Source organism: Sus scrofa, chromosome 1 (assembly GCF_000003025.6).
Source record: "Sus scrofa isolate TJ Tabasco breed Duroc chromosome 1, Sscrofa11.1, whole genome shotgun sequence".
NCBI classification, from domain to species: domain Eukaryota; kingdom Metazoa; phylum Chordata; class Mammalia; order Artiodactyla; family Suidae; genus Sus; species Sus scrofa.
Window position 1 is genome coordinate 129,287,473 of NC_010443.5, and position 15,717 is coordinate 129,303,189.

The 15,717-nt window shown below is 43.6% G+C and overlaps 1 protein-coding gene across 3 annotated transcripts in view; it reads left to right on the plus strand.

Moving 5' to 3' along the window:
* The window catches only part of PLA2G4E (phospholipase A2 group IVE), a 75,308-nt gene continuing 60,845 nt past the window's right edge, over positions 1,255-15,717 (plus strand). Inside the window, exons 1-2 of one of the 3 annotated variants that reach the window (XR_002345386.1) lie at positions 1,255-1,971; positions 2,401-2,624. Coding sequence is in view for 2 of the 3 variants with exons in the window: in XM_021097326.1 (XP_020952985.1) it covers positions 1,950-1,971; positions 2,401-2,624 (246 nt within the window). In the remaining variant the exon portion in view is untranslated. The remainder of the gene's footprint in view (positions 1,972-2,400; positions 2,625-15,717) is intronic. The other 2 variants (XM_021097333.1, XM_021097326.1) reach the window with 2 other exon arrangements.

Sequence of the window (15,717 nt, forward strand, 5' to 3'; positions counted from 1 at the left end):
CATTCTTTTTCTCATATTGTCTTCCATCATGTTTTAAGGGGAATTTCCTGTTGGAAAGCTTTCTTCCTTACAGAACCTGCTCCCAGAAATTAAGGATGCCTGTTTTTATCACTTGTAGGACTTCCCACATTCTAAATGATTATTTTCATCTAGCAAAGCATCATGCCATTTTAATCATACCATGGAAAATGCCTTTTCTTTATTGATGCTTTTTGCAATAAAAAAGAACAGCAACATACTTTAAACTTACACACAGCTATTTGTCGAGTCTATTGCAATAAAACTGGAAAAAATAGTATAATTAGATTTTTAAAAATCAGTCTTTTATCCACTTTCCAATAAGCATTACTTTTAGGACTAACTGATACAAAATAAAACCAGGAATAACTAAAATTTCACATGGCATCTTTTAAAGAAGCATATCTTGAGGATATAAAAAAAAAAAAAAATGACCTGTCAGAAATTAGACTTGTTAAGAAATAGTGGCCAGAAGTTCCTATTGTGGCTCAGTGGGTTATGAACATGACTAGCATCCATGAGGATGTGGGTTCAACCCCTGGCCTCACTCAGTAGGTTAAAGATCCAGCGTTGCATGAGCTGTGGTATAGGTCACAGATGTGGCTTGGATCCTGTGTTGCTGTGGCTGTGGTATAGGCTGGCAGCTACAGCTCTGATTCAACCCCTAGCCTGGGAACCCCCATATACCGTGGGTGCGGCCCTAATGAACCAAAAAAAAAAAAAAGAAAGAAAGAAAGAAAGAGAGAAGAAAAGGGAGGGAGGAAGGAAGAAAGAAAGAGAGAGAGAAATAGTGGCTACGAAAGGAAACAGATTCGCCCTCAAATACGCTGCTCTGCATATTGATTATTTTGAATTAAAGGCTCTTAAAAAAAGAGCAGAACTTTTTTTCCTTCCTAAAGACTAGAGATTAGAATTCCTGAGTGGAAGATGTTCTCCTTATCCTGAAGGAAAGAAACATTCTTATCACCAAAGATGGGGAGTCAAGGCATAAGCTGACCTGGTTAAACTGACCTTTATCTTCCTAGTTACATACTTTTCCATAATTTACTGCCCCAGCTCTGGTGCTTCTCTAGGCTGATAAAGGTCAGAAATTGTTGCTTATTAAGTTCTGTCCTTATAGATGGAGAGGGGAGGAAACACACATGCTGCTTGTAGTCAAACAGGGGGAGAGCAGAGAGTGATTCTTGCATCTGCTCCTTAATTGCTTTCAGTCCCAAACAATCCTTAAAGCCAAGTGGTATATTTGGGGGTGGAGGGTGTGAATTCTACTACCTTTCAGCCCAAACAGAAAAATGGCAATTTAGGAACACCACCCCACCACCCCGCAAACACATGACTGGTCAGTCAGTCTGGGGGTCTGGCTGCTGCTTGATTTCTGATAGGGCTGTTTAGGCCAGAGAGAGTCCCCAGTGGAAAGGCACAGCCTCAGAAAAGAGTCTTTTGTTTTGTTGGTTTTTTTGGCTGTGCCCTCAGCATTCAGAAGTTCCTGGGCCAGGGATCGAACCCATGCTGTAGCAGTGACAATGCTGGATCCTAAACCCACTGGGACACCAGAGAACTCCAGAAAAGTGTTTAAATAGGGGAATAGTAGGGTATCCCTGATTCTAGAGGATGCTGGATCACTCAGAGCCTGGAAAGACAGGAAGATGCACCGTTTGGATGTATATTTTAAAAATACTTGTAAACACAAAGAGAGTTTGTTTGTTTTGGTTTGGTTTTTTTAAATTTTTTTGTATTTTTGTTTTTACTATGGAGCTATGATGGGGTTTCTTTAAGCTGCCAGGTGGCGTCAATCAAACCAAAGAAAGGGCTGAAAACGAAATCATTAAATTTCCTTCTGGCCCAAGGCATCCTTAGCGCTGAACACCAGGTTAAGGATTTCTTTGCAGGGCTCAAAAGAGAGATGTGCGGATGTCAGTCAAGAGTCGTGAATGGCTGCATCCTCCAGAGCCGGTGAGTCTCCTGATATCAGGGTCTGGACCGCCTCAGCCCCTCGCCCTCGGCCCTGGCTCCCCCGCCCCTCCCCACTGGCGTATGGCGTGTCACACTTTTAAAAATAGCCCTGAGCAGTGGGGAGCTCTCTCTCAGCCTGGATCCCAACTCACAAACGCAGGCCTCCCCCGAGAAGCGCTGCCCCATGAGAGCGTAATTCTAGCTTCCCGATTACTGTGGCTGATTGGTGCGCGGATGCCGCTGTGAACGTCCCCTCCCCCCAAATCAGCCTGATCCTTTGAAATAGTCACAGCGATGTGGGGCTCCCTTAACCAAGTCCTGTCTTCCTTCACCTCCTTAATAATTCATCAGGCTCATTTGTCTGCAGGAGGAATCCGATAACATTGCTGGCGCTTTTTTTCTTGCAAAATTCCCTTGAAATTTCCCAAGGATGTTTGCTGTTTGCCTCGCTGTTAAAGACCAGCCCCAGCTCCACACGGCCTGTTCGGAACCTCAGAGAGAGAGACGTGGCTGGAATGACACTCCAGGCCTCAGAAGGCCAGCCTGGCCTGGGAACTGATGTGTTTGTCTTACCGAGCCTGCAAGGAGATGAAGAAGGCAGTGAGCTGGAGCAGACACAGGTACAGGAAACCATGGCCCCCGGGGGCTCTCAGGTATGTCGGTGTTCCTGGGGAGAGGGCTCCCGGCCCCTTAAGTTTTCTGCACCTCCCCCCACAGCCCCCTCTGCTTTCCTGACTCTGAAAAAGATCACCTTGTGTTGTTGCTGGAGAGTGAAGGCATTGTAGCTTTGTTTCTTTCTTTCCAGTTGAGTCCCTTCAGCCCCACCCCATCACCTACCTGTCCTTTCCTGTCTCTGTGTCCAAAGAGATATTAACTATGACTGTGATGACTTTGTCCTGCGTACACTCTATGCTAGGGAGGGATCAGTGTCTCCATTTGATGAGGAAACTGAGGTTCTGAGAGGTTAAGGTCAGTGAGAGACCTGAGACAGAGGCTGTTTCTATTGATATGATACTGACAAGAGGGGTTGAGGTCCTATAGGTGAGGGACTTAGAAGACAACCTGGCAAATAATAGATGCCTAGCCTGTGCCATCCAGCACAGTGGCAGGGCAGGGTCATAACTGTAGCCACATGCAGCTCAGAGGGAGTTGGAGGGAAAGGGCTTCCTCGAAGACCACCCCCTACCTCACCTCCCCGACTGTGGCAAGAAAACCTTGAATAAGTCGGTTCCACCTGCTTCTTTGAATAGACTACAGACATTGAAGAGTGTTTTTAGGTCATCATCAGTGGGTCTAGATCTGTCTCCCCCTCACCCCCTGCTTCTCCTCCAGGAGGATGTGTGAGCTTCCTATATGTCCTAGCAATGGGGAGGGGGCAGTGTTCTCGTACCCCTTTGGCCATTCTGTTCTCAGTGGCAGTGCCAGACTGAGCTCTGCATGCAGTGAGGCTCGCTTCCCTCTGTAGGCCTTGCTCACAGGGAGCCCTTGAGTCATGGTCTCTTCACCTCCTGCGGACCCCTCTGTCTCTGCCTCACCCTCTGTCTGGACCCTGTCTTGGTAGGTCTATCATGGGCCTTGACCATAGAGTCACCTTGCCTGGCCCCGGTAGGTCCCACTTCATAGCTACAGCTGTCAACCCAGTGTCCACCACCTGAGGCAGCTGAGGATGCTGGGGGGATGGCCAGTCCTCCTGAGCACACAGCTCCTCCCCCTGACCACCCCATGGAGGCACCAGGGTCCCTGCTGGTGACTCCTCTCAGAGTCACAAGTAAAGAGTGGTTGCACCCCACACTTTCCCACCCTTCCTGCCACCACCTGACCCCCAAGGAGCAGGCTTTCCTCCCCTTCCTTTCCTGACTCCAACTCCTTTCCAGAATTCCTGAGGTCCTGGGGGGTGGGGTGTGGGCAGGCCTGCTTCTGAGATGCTGCGGGGTCCGGGGGTGGGGGGGGGAGATCTGAGGACTTCTGGGAGGTCAGGGCCCCCCTACCCTGGCATCCAAGCCTCCTGACTCACACTCATAGGTGGCCCCCCAAAGACTACGAGAGCTATTGAATCACAGTAGTGAGTATCTGCAAGGATGCATCCCATTAGAGGGATTGAGGGCCTGGCTGTGATATCAGACCAGGGCTTTGATACCTTTCTCAGCAGGTTGCCAGCCCTGTGACCAGTCTTAACCTCTCAGACTTTAGTTTCTTCATCCCTGTGGAAAAATCATGTCAGGAGCAGAATGGCTGGAGTGCGTGAAGCTGAAACCTCACTGACCACTGTTGTTGTTGTTGTGATTAATGATTAATTTTCCTCTTCTGCCCCTTTATCCCCACACCTGACATGGTCCAGGAACGAGGCTGTGCCCATTGTCTTGTTTTGGCAGCTTGAGCAAAAACCAGGAAGTCCACAGGGCTGGGACAGAGGCAACCACACAAAGATGCTGTGCTTAATCATAATATTGTCATTTTTATGTATGTAAAAGTAATTTCAAAAACCATTGGAAACATAAAGGAAAAATTCACTGTAATCCTATTAATTCGATACAATAACTATTCACTTCTAGTCTTCTCCTTTGTTAATCTGATAGAGTTGTGCTTGTAATACTTATACTAGATCTAGTATACTTGTAGACTTATGCCCAGGTTTGTTTTTTTTTTTCTTAACCTAAAATTAAAGTCATAAATGTTGTCTAGGTTGAGATTAAACTTCTTAATTGTTCCTTTAATGGCTGAATAATATTCCATTGTGTGCCTTGCTGTAATTTATTAAGATTTATGGTGAAATGTCAGAATTCATAGGTACATTTTTTTTGGTAAATTTCCATGGAATTTCTCAGAAACTTGTCAACTGGTCATTCCCTAAAAACTTTATGAAATATCTGAACATGACAAAAAGAATCACAGCTCTGCAAGAGAGGGTGAGAAGTTAGGGTGTGTATGTGGGGGGCGGGCGTGTATGATTGGGGAGGATGTGCTGGCATTTTTTGACAAAGGAATCCTGGATGTGGAGAATTTTGAGGGAACCACAAGGACTGGATATAGTTCCCTGTGCTATACAGCAGGAACCTTATTGCTTACCCATTCTAAATGTAGTAGTTTGCATCTACTAACCCCAAACTCCCAGTCCATCCCACTCCCTCTGCCTCACCCTTGGCAACCACAAGTCTGTTCTCTATGTTTGCAAGTCTGTTTCTGTTTTGTAGATAAGTTCACTTGTGCCATATTTTAGGTTCCACATATAAGTGATAGCATATGGTATTTGTCTTTTTCTTTCTGACTTACCTCGCTTAGTATGAAAATCTAGTTGCATCCATGTTGCTGCAAATGGCATTATTTTGTTCTTTTTATGGCTGAGTAGTATTCCATTGTATATATGTATCACATCTTCTTAATCCATTCATCTGTAGATGGCCATTTAGGTTGTTTCCATGTCTTAGCTATTGTGAAAGGTGCTGCAGTGAACATACAGGTTCATGTATCTTTTTGAATTGTGGTTTTGTCTGGATATATGCCAGGGAGTGAGATTGCTGGGTCATACGGTAGTTCTAGATTTAGTTTTCTGAGGAATCTCCATACTGTTTTTCTGGATATATGCCAGGGAGTGAGATTGCTGGGTCATACGGTAGTTCTAGATTTAGTTTTCTGAGGAATCTCCATACTGTTTTTCATAGTTGTTGTATCAGTTTACATTCCCACCAACAGTGTAGGAGGGTTCCCTTTTCTCCACACCCTTTCCAGCATTTGTTATTTATAGACTTATTAATGATGGCCCTTCTGTCCAGTGTGAGGTGGTACCTCATAGTAGTTTTGATTTTCATTTCTGTAATAATTAGTGATGTCGAGCATTTTTTCATGTGACTGTTGGCCATCCATATATCTTCTCTGGAGAAATGTTTGTTTAGGTCTTCTGCCCATATTTTGATTGAGTTGTTTGGGGGTTTTGTTGTTGTTGAGCTGTAGGAATTGTTTGTTTATTTTTGAGATTAAGCCCTTAGTGGTCGCATCATTTGCAACTATTTTTTCCCATTCCATAGGCTGTCTTTTCTTTCCTTCTTTCTTTCCTTCCTTCCTGTCTATCTTTTCTTTTCTTTTCTTTTCTTTCTTTCTTTCTTTCTTTCTTTCTTTCTTCCTTCCTTCCTTCCTTCCTTCCTTCCTTCCTTCCTTCCTTTCTTTCTTTCTTTCTTTCTTTCTTTCTTTCTTTCTTTCTTTCTTTCTTTCTTTCTTTCATGGTTTCCTTTTCTGTGCCAAAGCTTGCAAGTTTAACTAAGTCCAATTTGTTTCTGTTTTTATTTCTATTGCCTTGGGAGACTGATTGAAGAAAACATTTGTACAGTTGATGTCAGAGAATGTTTTGCCTAGGTTCTCTTCTAGGAGTTTTATGGTGTCTTATGTTTAGGTCTTTAAGCTATTTTGAGTTTATTTTTGTGCATGATGTCAGGGTGTGTTCCAGTTTCATTGATTTACATGCGGCTATCCAGTTTTCCCAACACCACTGGCTAAAAAGACTGTCTTTTTCCCATTTTATATTCTTGCCTCCTTTGTCAAAGATTAATTGACTGTAGGTGTCTGGGTTTGTTTCTGGGTTCTCTATTCTGTTCCATCAGTCTGTTTGTCTGTTTTGGTACCAGTACCACACTGTCATGATGACTGTAGCTTTGTAATATTGCCTGAAGTCTGGGAGAGTTATGCCTCCTGCTTCTTCCCCCCACCCCATTATTGCTTTGGCAATTCTGGGTCTTTTATGGTTCCATGTAAATTTTTAGATTATTTGTTCTGGTTCTGTGAAAAATGTCATGGATAATTTCATAGGGATCTCATTCAATCTGTAGATCGCTTTGGGTAGTCTGGTCATTTTAATTATATTAATTCTTCCAATCCAGGAGCATGGGATATCTTTCTAGTTCTTTGACTCCTCTTTCTTTTATTAAAGTTTTATAGTTCTCAGTGAAATAAGTCTTTCACCTCCTTGAGAATCCACCAACCTGTATTTTTTAATTTTTTTTTGTTTTACATTTTAACAGCTTTCTTGTGAACTAATTCATAACATCATAAAATATACTCAGAGTATCTATTTAGGTGGATTTTAGTATATTCAGGGTAGGGCAACCATCACCACTATCTAATTTCATTATCTCAAAGGAAATCTACTCCCCTAGGCCTAAGTAACCATTAATCTATTTTATTTCTTTTTTAATTCAGTGAATTTTATTATATTTATAATTGTGCTACCGTCATCACAATGTAATTTTAGAACATTTCTAACCCAACCCCCCAATCCATCCCTCCCCACCAACCTGTCCCCTTTGGTGACCATAAGTTTTTCAAAGTCAGTGAGTCAGTTTCTGTTCTGTAAATAAGTTTATTGTATTCTTTTTTTATAGATTGTACATATAAGTGATGGCATATGATGTTGGTGTCTCATTGTCTGACTAACTTCACTTAGCATGATAATTTCTAGGTCCATCCATGTTGCTGCAAATGCCATTATTTCATTCCTCTTTATGGCTGAGTAATATTCCATTGTGTATATGTACCACATCTTCTTTATCTACTTCTCTGTCAATGGACATTTATGTTGCTTCCATGTATTGGCTATTGTATATAGTGCCACAGTGAACACTGGGATACATGTATCTTTTTGAATCATGGCTTTCTCTGGATAGATGCCCAGGAGTGGGATTGCTGGATCATATGGTAATTCTATTTTTAGTTTTTCAAAAAATCTCCATATTGTTGTCCATAGTGCTTTTACCAGTTTACATTCCCCCAGTAGTGTAATAGGGTTCCTTTTTCTCCACACCCTCTCCAGCATTTGTTTGTAGACTTTTTGATGATGGCCATTATGGTTGATGTAAGGTGGTACCTCATGAGTTCTCATTGTGGCATAGTGGAAATGAATCCAACTAGGAACCATGAAGTTTTGGGTTTGATCCTTGGCCTTGTTCAGTGGGTTAAGGATCCGGCGTTGCCATGAGCTGTGGTGTAGGTCGCAGATGCAGCTCGGATCTGGTGTTGCTGTGGCTCTGGTGTAGGCTGGCACCTGTAGCTTTGATTAGACCCCTAGCCTGGGAACCTCCATATGCCACAGGTATGGCCCTGAAAAGACAAAAAGACACAAAAAGTGGGGGGTACCTCAGAGTAGTTTTAATTTGCATTTCTCTAAAAATTAATGATGTGAAATATCTTTTCATGTGTTTTTTTGGCCACCTGTTTGTCTTCTTTGGGGAATTATCTGTTTAGAGCTTCTGCCCATTTTTTGATGGGGTTGTTTGTTTGTTTTTTATATTGAGCTGCAGAGGTGTTTGTGTATTTTGGAGATTAATTCCTTGTCAGTCACTTCATTTGTAAATATTTTCTCCCATTCTGTAGGTTTTCTTTTTGTTTTGTTTAAGGTTTTCTTTTCTCTGAAAAGTTTAGTCAGGTCCCATTTGATTATTTTTGTTTTTATTATCATTACTCTAGTAAGTGGATCTGAGAAGATATTCCTGTGGTTTATGTCAGAGAGTGTTTGGCCTATGTTTTCCTCTAAGGGTGTCATAATATCCAGTCTTAATTTAGGTCTTAAATCCATTTTGAATATATTTTTGTGTATGGTGTTGAAGATTGTTCTAAATTCATACTTTTACATGTAGCTATCTAGTTTTCCCAGCACCACTTTTCTCCATTGTATATTTTTGCCTCCTTTGTCATATATTAGTTGAGCATAGGTGTCTGGGTTTAATCCTGAGCTTTCTATCCTGTTCCACTGACCTGTTTCTGTTTTTGCACCAGTACCATACTGTTTTGATGACTATAGCTTTGGGGTATAGTCTAAAGTCAGGGAACCTGATTCCTCTATCCCCATTTTTCTTTCTCAAGATTTCTTTGTTATTCCGGGTCTTTTGTGTTTCCAAACAAAGTTTAAAATATTTTGTTCTAGTTCTTTGGAAAATGCTATCGATAATTCGATAGGGATTGTATTGAATCTGTAGATTGCCTTGAGTAGTATAGTCATTTTGTTGATATTAATTCTTCCAATCTAAGATCATGGTGTATCTTTCCATCTATTTGTATCGTCTTGGATTTCTTTCATCAGTGTCTTGTAGTTTTCAGAATGTAAGTCTTTTGTCTCTTTAGGTAGGTTTATTCCTAAAATAATTTTTTTTTTCTTTTTAATGAGATGGCAAATGGGATTATTTCCCCAATTTATTTTTCTGATCTTTCATTTTCACTGTGTAGAGATGCAGTTGATTTCTGTGTATTAATGTTGTATCCTTGGCAGAGCCTCATTGCCTGCTCACTTGCACACTTACAAGCATCTAATCTTAATAAATCTATTTCTTGCCTAAAAAATTTTGTATCCTGCAACTTTACCCAATTCATTGATAAGCTCTAACAGTTTTCTGGTAGCATCTTTAGGATTTTCTAGGTATAGTATCATGTCATCTGCAAACAGCAATAGTTTTATTTCTTCCTTTCCAATTTGGATTCCATTTATTTTTTTCTTCTCTATTGCTGTGGCTAGGACTTCCAAAACTATGTTGAACAGAAGTGGCAAGAGCAGACCTCCTTATCTTATTACTGATCTTAGTGGGAATTCTCTCAGCTTTTCACCACTGAGAATGTTGTTAGCTCTGGGTTTGTCATATATGGCCTTTACTATGTTGAGGTAGGTTCCCTCTATGCTTACTTTCTGGAGGATTTTTATCAGAAATGGGTGTCGGATCTTGTCAAAAGATTTTTTTGCATCTATTAAGATGATCATATGGTTTTTATTCTTAATGTTAATGTGGTGTATCACACTGATTGATTTGTGGATATTGAAGAATCCTTGCATCCCTGGGATAAAGCCCACTTGATCATGGTTTATGATCCTTTTAATGCATTGCTGGATTCAGTTTGCTGGTATTTTGTTGCAGATTTTTGCATCTATGTTCATCATTGATGTTGGCCCATGATTTTCTTTCTTCTTGTGTGTGTGTGGTATCTTTGTGTGGTTTTGGTATCAGGATGATTGTGGCCTCATTGAATGAGTTTGGGAATATTCCTTCCTCTGCAATTTTTTGGAGTAGTTTCAGAAAGGTAGGTGTGAAATCTTCTCTAAATGTTTGATGGAATTCACCTGTGAAGCTCTCTGGTCCTAGACTTTTGTTTGTTGGAAATTGTTTAATCACAGTTTCAATTTAAGTACTTATAATTGGTTTGTTCATCTTTTCTATTTCTTCTTGGATTAGTCTTGGAAGATTGTACCTTTCTAAGAATTTGTCCATTTCTTCTATGTTGTCCATTTTATTGGCATATAGTTGTTTGCAGTCATGTCGTATGATCCTTTGTATTTCTGTGATGTCTGTTGCAACTTCTTTTTCATTTCTAGTTTTATTGATTTGAGTACTCTCTCTTTTTTTCTTGATGAGTCTGGCTAAGGGGAGAACCCACCAATCTGTAAACAGCTCCTCCTCTAACCTCTATTTTAGTCTTTGAAGGGTTTCCCTCCAGGACCACCCTGTAGATTATGCCTTTGTCATTCTAGGGCTCTTTATAGGCTGGCATTACTGGATAGCTTATTGTCATCCACCGATACCTCAACAAAGATTAGTTTAGCAGATTCATTTTCAGAGTTGCCATTTCCTGCTCTGTATTCTCAGGTAACTCTTCCTGTGGCTTGTACATGTCTTCTATCTCAAGAAGCCCAGGAACCACATCTGCAGCATGTATTTGTCATTGAATAAATATTTATGGACCTCCCACTGTGCAGCCGGTGTTGTTCTAGGAGTGGGATCTGGAGCACTCAACAGGTCAGACAGGATCCAGCTCTCTTGAAACTTACATTCTAATGGAGGAGACATAATAAATAATTAACTTTTTCTATGTCAAAGATATGAGACAGATATCTTTGTGATAGAGGGTGACTGGCAGCAGGGAGGGGACATCAGGTGGGAGGGCAACGTTTGAACCAACATCTGAACGATGAGAAGACTGGTGAGAAGGTGCTTCACAGGGAGCAAATTCTAAGTGCAAAGGCCCTGAAGTAGGCTCAAGGTTGGTCTGTTCTAGAAACTGAGACCGGTGTGTCTGGAGAGCAGGGAGCAGGGAAGAGAGGAAGCCATCAGAGCTTTATGCTGCAGAAGGCAGCTGGGGGTTATTCTGAAGCATCAGGGAAGAGCCCTAGGAGGGTTTTCATCTGAGGGTCGGCTTTATCTGATTTATGTTTTATACCAATCATTCTAGCGGGTCTGTGGAAAATGGATTCTCTAGGGGACGAGAGGGGAAACAGGAAGATAAGTGAGGAGGCTTTGGCTGTAGTCAGGGAGGAAATGGATGGCGGCTTAAACAGAAGTGGAGAGATTCTGGATTTTTCTGGAGGTAGAACTTCCAGGACTTTATGGTAGGTTGACTATGGAATGAGAACTCAGAGGTGCCTCCCAGCTTTTTTCCTTCATAATTAGAAAGTCCTCTTTACTCAGCTGGGGAAACCCAAGGTAGAAGTGAATTGGGGTGGAGGGGACTGGAGGGTTCTGAGTTGGATATTTTTTATTTTATTTTACTTTATTTTACTATTTTATTATTTTTGTCTGCACCCACAGCATGCAGAAGTACCCAGGCCGGGGATCAAACCCATGCCACAGCAGTAACAACACCATATCCTTAACCTCTAGGCCACCAGGAAACTCCTGTGGGGGACATTTTAAATTTGAGATGCTTGTCATACATATATCTGAGTCGAAATGTCAGGTGGGCAGGGGCAAATACAAGCTTGGAACTTGGGAGATAGGTCAGAGAAGTCATTGGTATGGATACATGAAGTAGAGTATGGATGATGTTTCCAGCCATGAAGCAGGATGAGATCTCCAAAGGATAGGGAAAGGGACAGAAGAGAAGAGGCAGAGGCTGTGCCCTCCTGCTCTCTACCTTCCAGATACCTGGCAGGCAGAAGAGCCATCCAGGGAGACTGAGAAGAATAGCCACTGAGGTTGGAAGACAGCAAGAGGCCAAGAGGCTCTGTCTATAAACACCCTATGCTTTTATCATATTAGGTTGTCAGTAAATATTTCCAGGAAAGACAAGCTCTGTGGCTGCTCATTAATGTCTTTGCAGTTGCTGGCGCAGACCTAGAACATCGAATTCAGCCATATGGCTTCCCTTTATCTCTGACATCAACGCTGCTGCCTCTGCCTGGCTGCAGAGGCCTGGCGAAATCAGGCCCCACCCCAGCTCCATCCCTAGTCCTGCTGCACCCACTGTGGCACCCACCCTTCCCTCCTGGTGGGACTCGCCCCACACCCTACACTGGCTGTGCCGCCTACATGGCATGAGGCAAGCTCACTCCCACCTCTTCACCCAGATCCTGCCTCTTCCCCCTCCTGGAATGCCCTCCCGTCCCTGCTCCTGCTGCCTTCCCCAGCCTGGCCCAGCTCAAAGCTCAGTTTCCCAGTCTCTCCCCATCTGCCCACTGCCCCCCACCCCCCACGCTGGTACTTGATGGATTTCCCTCAGGACCACCTTTAGGCATTACACTCCCCCCAACTCCCCAGGCTACTGAGGCCCATTGGACATCCTCTGTCCAGCCCTTCACATCTAATCCCTCAGACTGTAATGGTTCTACCCCAAAATACCTCTTGAATTCCATCACTATTTCCCTCCATCTCTGCTACTCACCTCGGGCCTGAGTCACCATTTGTTTCCCGTTTGAACCACGCAACTCACCTTCCCGCCTCCAGGCTTGTCCCATCCATTCTCCACACAGTGTCAGAATGATCTTACTCACATCACTTATCTGCTTAATGCCCATCAACAGCATCCAATCCCTTAAGATAAAATACCAAATCCTGGAGTTTCCTGGTGGCTCAGCTACTTGAGGATCCAGCATAGTCACTGCTGTGACTTGGGTTGATGGTGTGGTGTGGGTTTGATCCCTGGTCCAGGAACTTCCACATGCTGTAGGCAAGGGAAAAAAACAAAAACAAAAACAAAACAAAAACAAAAAAAGCCAAAAAAACAAAAAACAAATCCTAACCAAGTCTTTCAGTGTCTCATGTGATCCAGCCAACTGCTCACCTTCCCAGACATTTCTCACCTCATCGCTCCTTACTCTCTATGCCCAGACACACACATTCAATCCCTAAACACACCAGCTTTCAACACTTCTCAGTACCTTGCATGTGCTGTGCCTTCAGCCTAGAAGGGGCAGCCCAGTGTAGCTAATGCTGATGGTCCCCTAGGTTTAGCTTAAAGGCCTCTTCCTTCAAGGGCCCCTCTGATTCCTTCCCCAGTTAGAACCAGGTACCCTCTGTGAGTGTCTTTTTTAGCACCCATTCTTTTCCTTGATAAGAGTTACCACAACTTATGATTGTAAATTGCTTTGTATTTATTTGTTTGTTGTCCAGCAACTCCACTGGATACTCACAAGTGCAGGTGCCACATCTCTTTTGACGCTCAGAACTATAGCCTCATGCCTGGCACTTATTAGTTGCTCTTAGGTCATTGTCATCAATGAATGAAGCTTTCCCTCGCTGCTCCAGCCCATACTGGAGCCTTTAGGTTCTTTGCTTCCAGGTTCACTCAGTTCTTCCCAATTTATTTGTTCTGTAGCAAAAATAAAAACAGCAATAGCTGCAATTGCCTAAGGTTTATTATATGCAAGATTCTGTGTGCCAATTACATATACATACGTGTATTCTCTAATCTTTACACAAAACCTGTGAAATAGGTACTGTTAACCCAGTTTTACAGATTAGGAAAATCAGCCTCAGGGAGAGAGAGCAATTGCCTAATGCTCCCTAGCTAGTCATTGCCACAGCCAAGACAGGAATTCAGGTCCATCTGACTCCAGTGCTCTTATTCTTTCCTCCACATTGGTCTATGTGGATGTTGTCTCCACTTTCAAGTTGTCTGTGAAATTTGGTTGTTGTTTGTAAACATTTTGTTGATATCCTCTCTGGTTGGAGAGGTTTTCTTTGTGCTCTTCCTGTATACAGCAGGTGCTCCCTATTGCCTGCCCTTTGTAAGGTGTGTCAGGGGGCTGATGAGGGCCACGCAGGACAAAACAGTCCATGTTTCTGTCCAAGTTGCCCTGCAAGGTGAGTTGCAGGGCTAGGCTAAGAAGGTTGAGTGGATGGCCATCCACCAAACCTGACTTGGGGGGGCTCCCCAGGCCCACCTTCCCCAAATAGCTCTCTCACCAGGTCAGGCTGGCCCTGCCCTGCCTTCTCCTCCCTGCCTAGTGGAATTCCCACCATTGGAGTCACTTCCATCTTAGGCAACATAGGTTGGCCTGGCCTTCAGATGGCCTCTCCCACAGGTCTTCAAGCACGATTAGCAAACTGACAGGATTAGCAAATTGCCCTTGATCAGGGGTATGGCCAGATGGAGAGTAGCAGAATCTCAAAGCTGAAACAGATCATCTGGACTCTGAAGCAATCTCCTGCCCACTGGAGGAATCTCCCAGGCAGAAACCCCTTGCATAATCCCAGCCAAAGAAACTTCTTACCTCCCAAATGACCAGGGTGGTAATTTTTTTTTTTTTTTTGTCTTTTTTGCTATTTCTTTGGGCCGCTCCCACGGCATATGGAGGTTCCTAGGCTAGGGGTCGAATCGGAGCTGTAGCCACTGGCCTGCGCCAGAGCCACAGCAACGCGGGATCCGAGCCGCGTCTGCAACCTACCCCACAGCTCACGGCAACGCCGGACCGTTAACCCACTGAGCAAGGGCAGGGACCAAACCCGCAACCTCATGGTTTCTAGTCGGATTCGTTAACCACTGCGCCACGACGGGAACTCCTTTTTTCTGCTTTTTTAGGGCCACACCTGTGGCATATATAAGTTTCCAGGCTAGGGATTGAATCAGAGCTGCAGCTGCCAGCCTATCCCTCAGCCACAGCAACTCCAGATCTGAGCCATGTGTGCAACATACACCACAGCTCAGGGCTGGATTCTTAACCCACTGAGCGAAGCCAGGGATCGAACCTGCATCCTCATGGATTGTAGTCGTGTTTGTAATCCGATGAGCCACAGCGGAAACTCCCCAAGGTCTTTCTTACAGTGAAATCAAATCTACCCACTCACAAAGGCCCCATTTCCATATCAGGTGTGACACAACATGTATGTAATCCTTTACTGTGCTTGATGGCACTTTTCTTCTCCAAAGCTAATGTCCTCATTCAGCAGTTTCAAGGCCCTCCTGTCCTGGGCTCTGGCATTAGCTCCAGTCAAGTGTTCAGTGAGCCATGGCTTTGCCCCCTTCCTGGCCCAGTGTGGGTGTCTCAGGTGGGGAAAGAGGAGGATCCAGATGGTGAGCAGTGAGCCAGCTGCTTGGTGGGAGGAGGAGGAGAGGGCCTCCCGGAACCTGAGGAAGAATTCGTGCCCTGGGTGAACCTGCCTGACCCTGTCTGTCCTCACTCAAGGCCACCTGCTGCTCTCAGAGGACAGGCAGGAGACAATATACTTGGACATGTTTTACAGAGTTGATGTGTGTGACTGTCTGACCGGGTGGCCTGGCACATGGAGGCACAAAGTGAATGTTATTTTCTTCCCCTGTCTCTTTATTTATGTGTCACATAATTATTTATTCAACAGATAATCATCTGTTAACATATAATAATTTTACTCTTTGAAAAAATCCTGACTATGAAGAGCACGTAACATCTGTTTAGTATAGACACTAGAAATATTTTAAAGTTTACTGAAGAAAAGAAACATTGCTAGAGTTCCCCATGTGGCTCAGTGGCTAATGAACATGACTAGTAACCATGAGGTTGCAGGTTTGATCCCTGGCCTCGCTCAG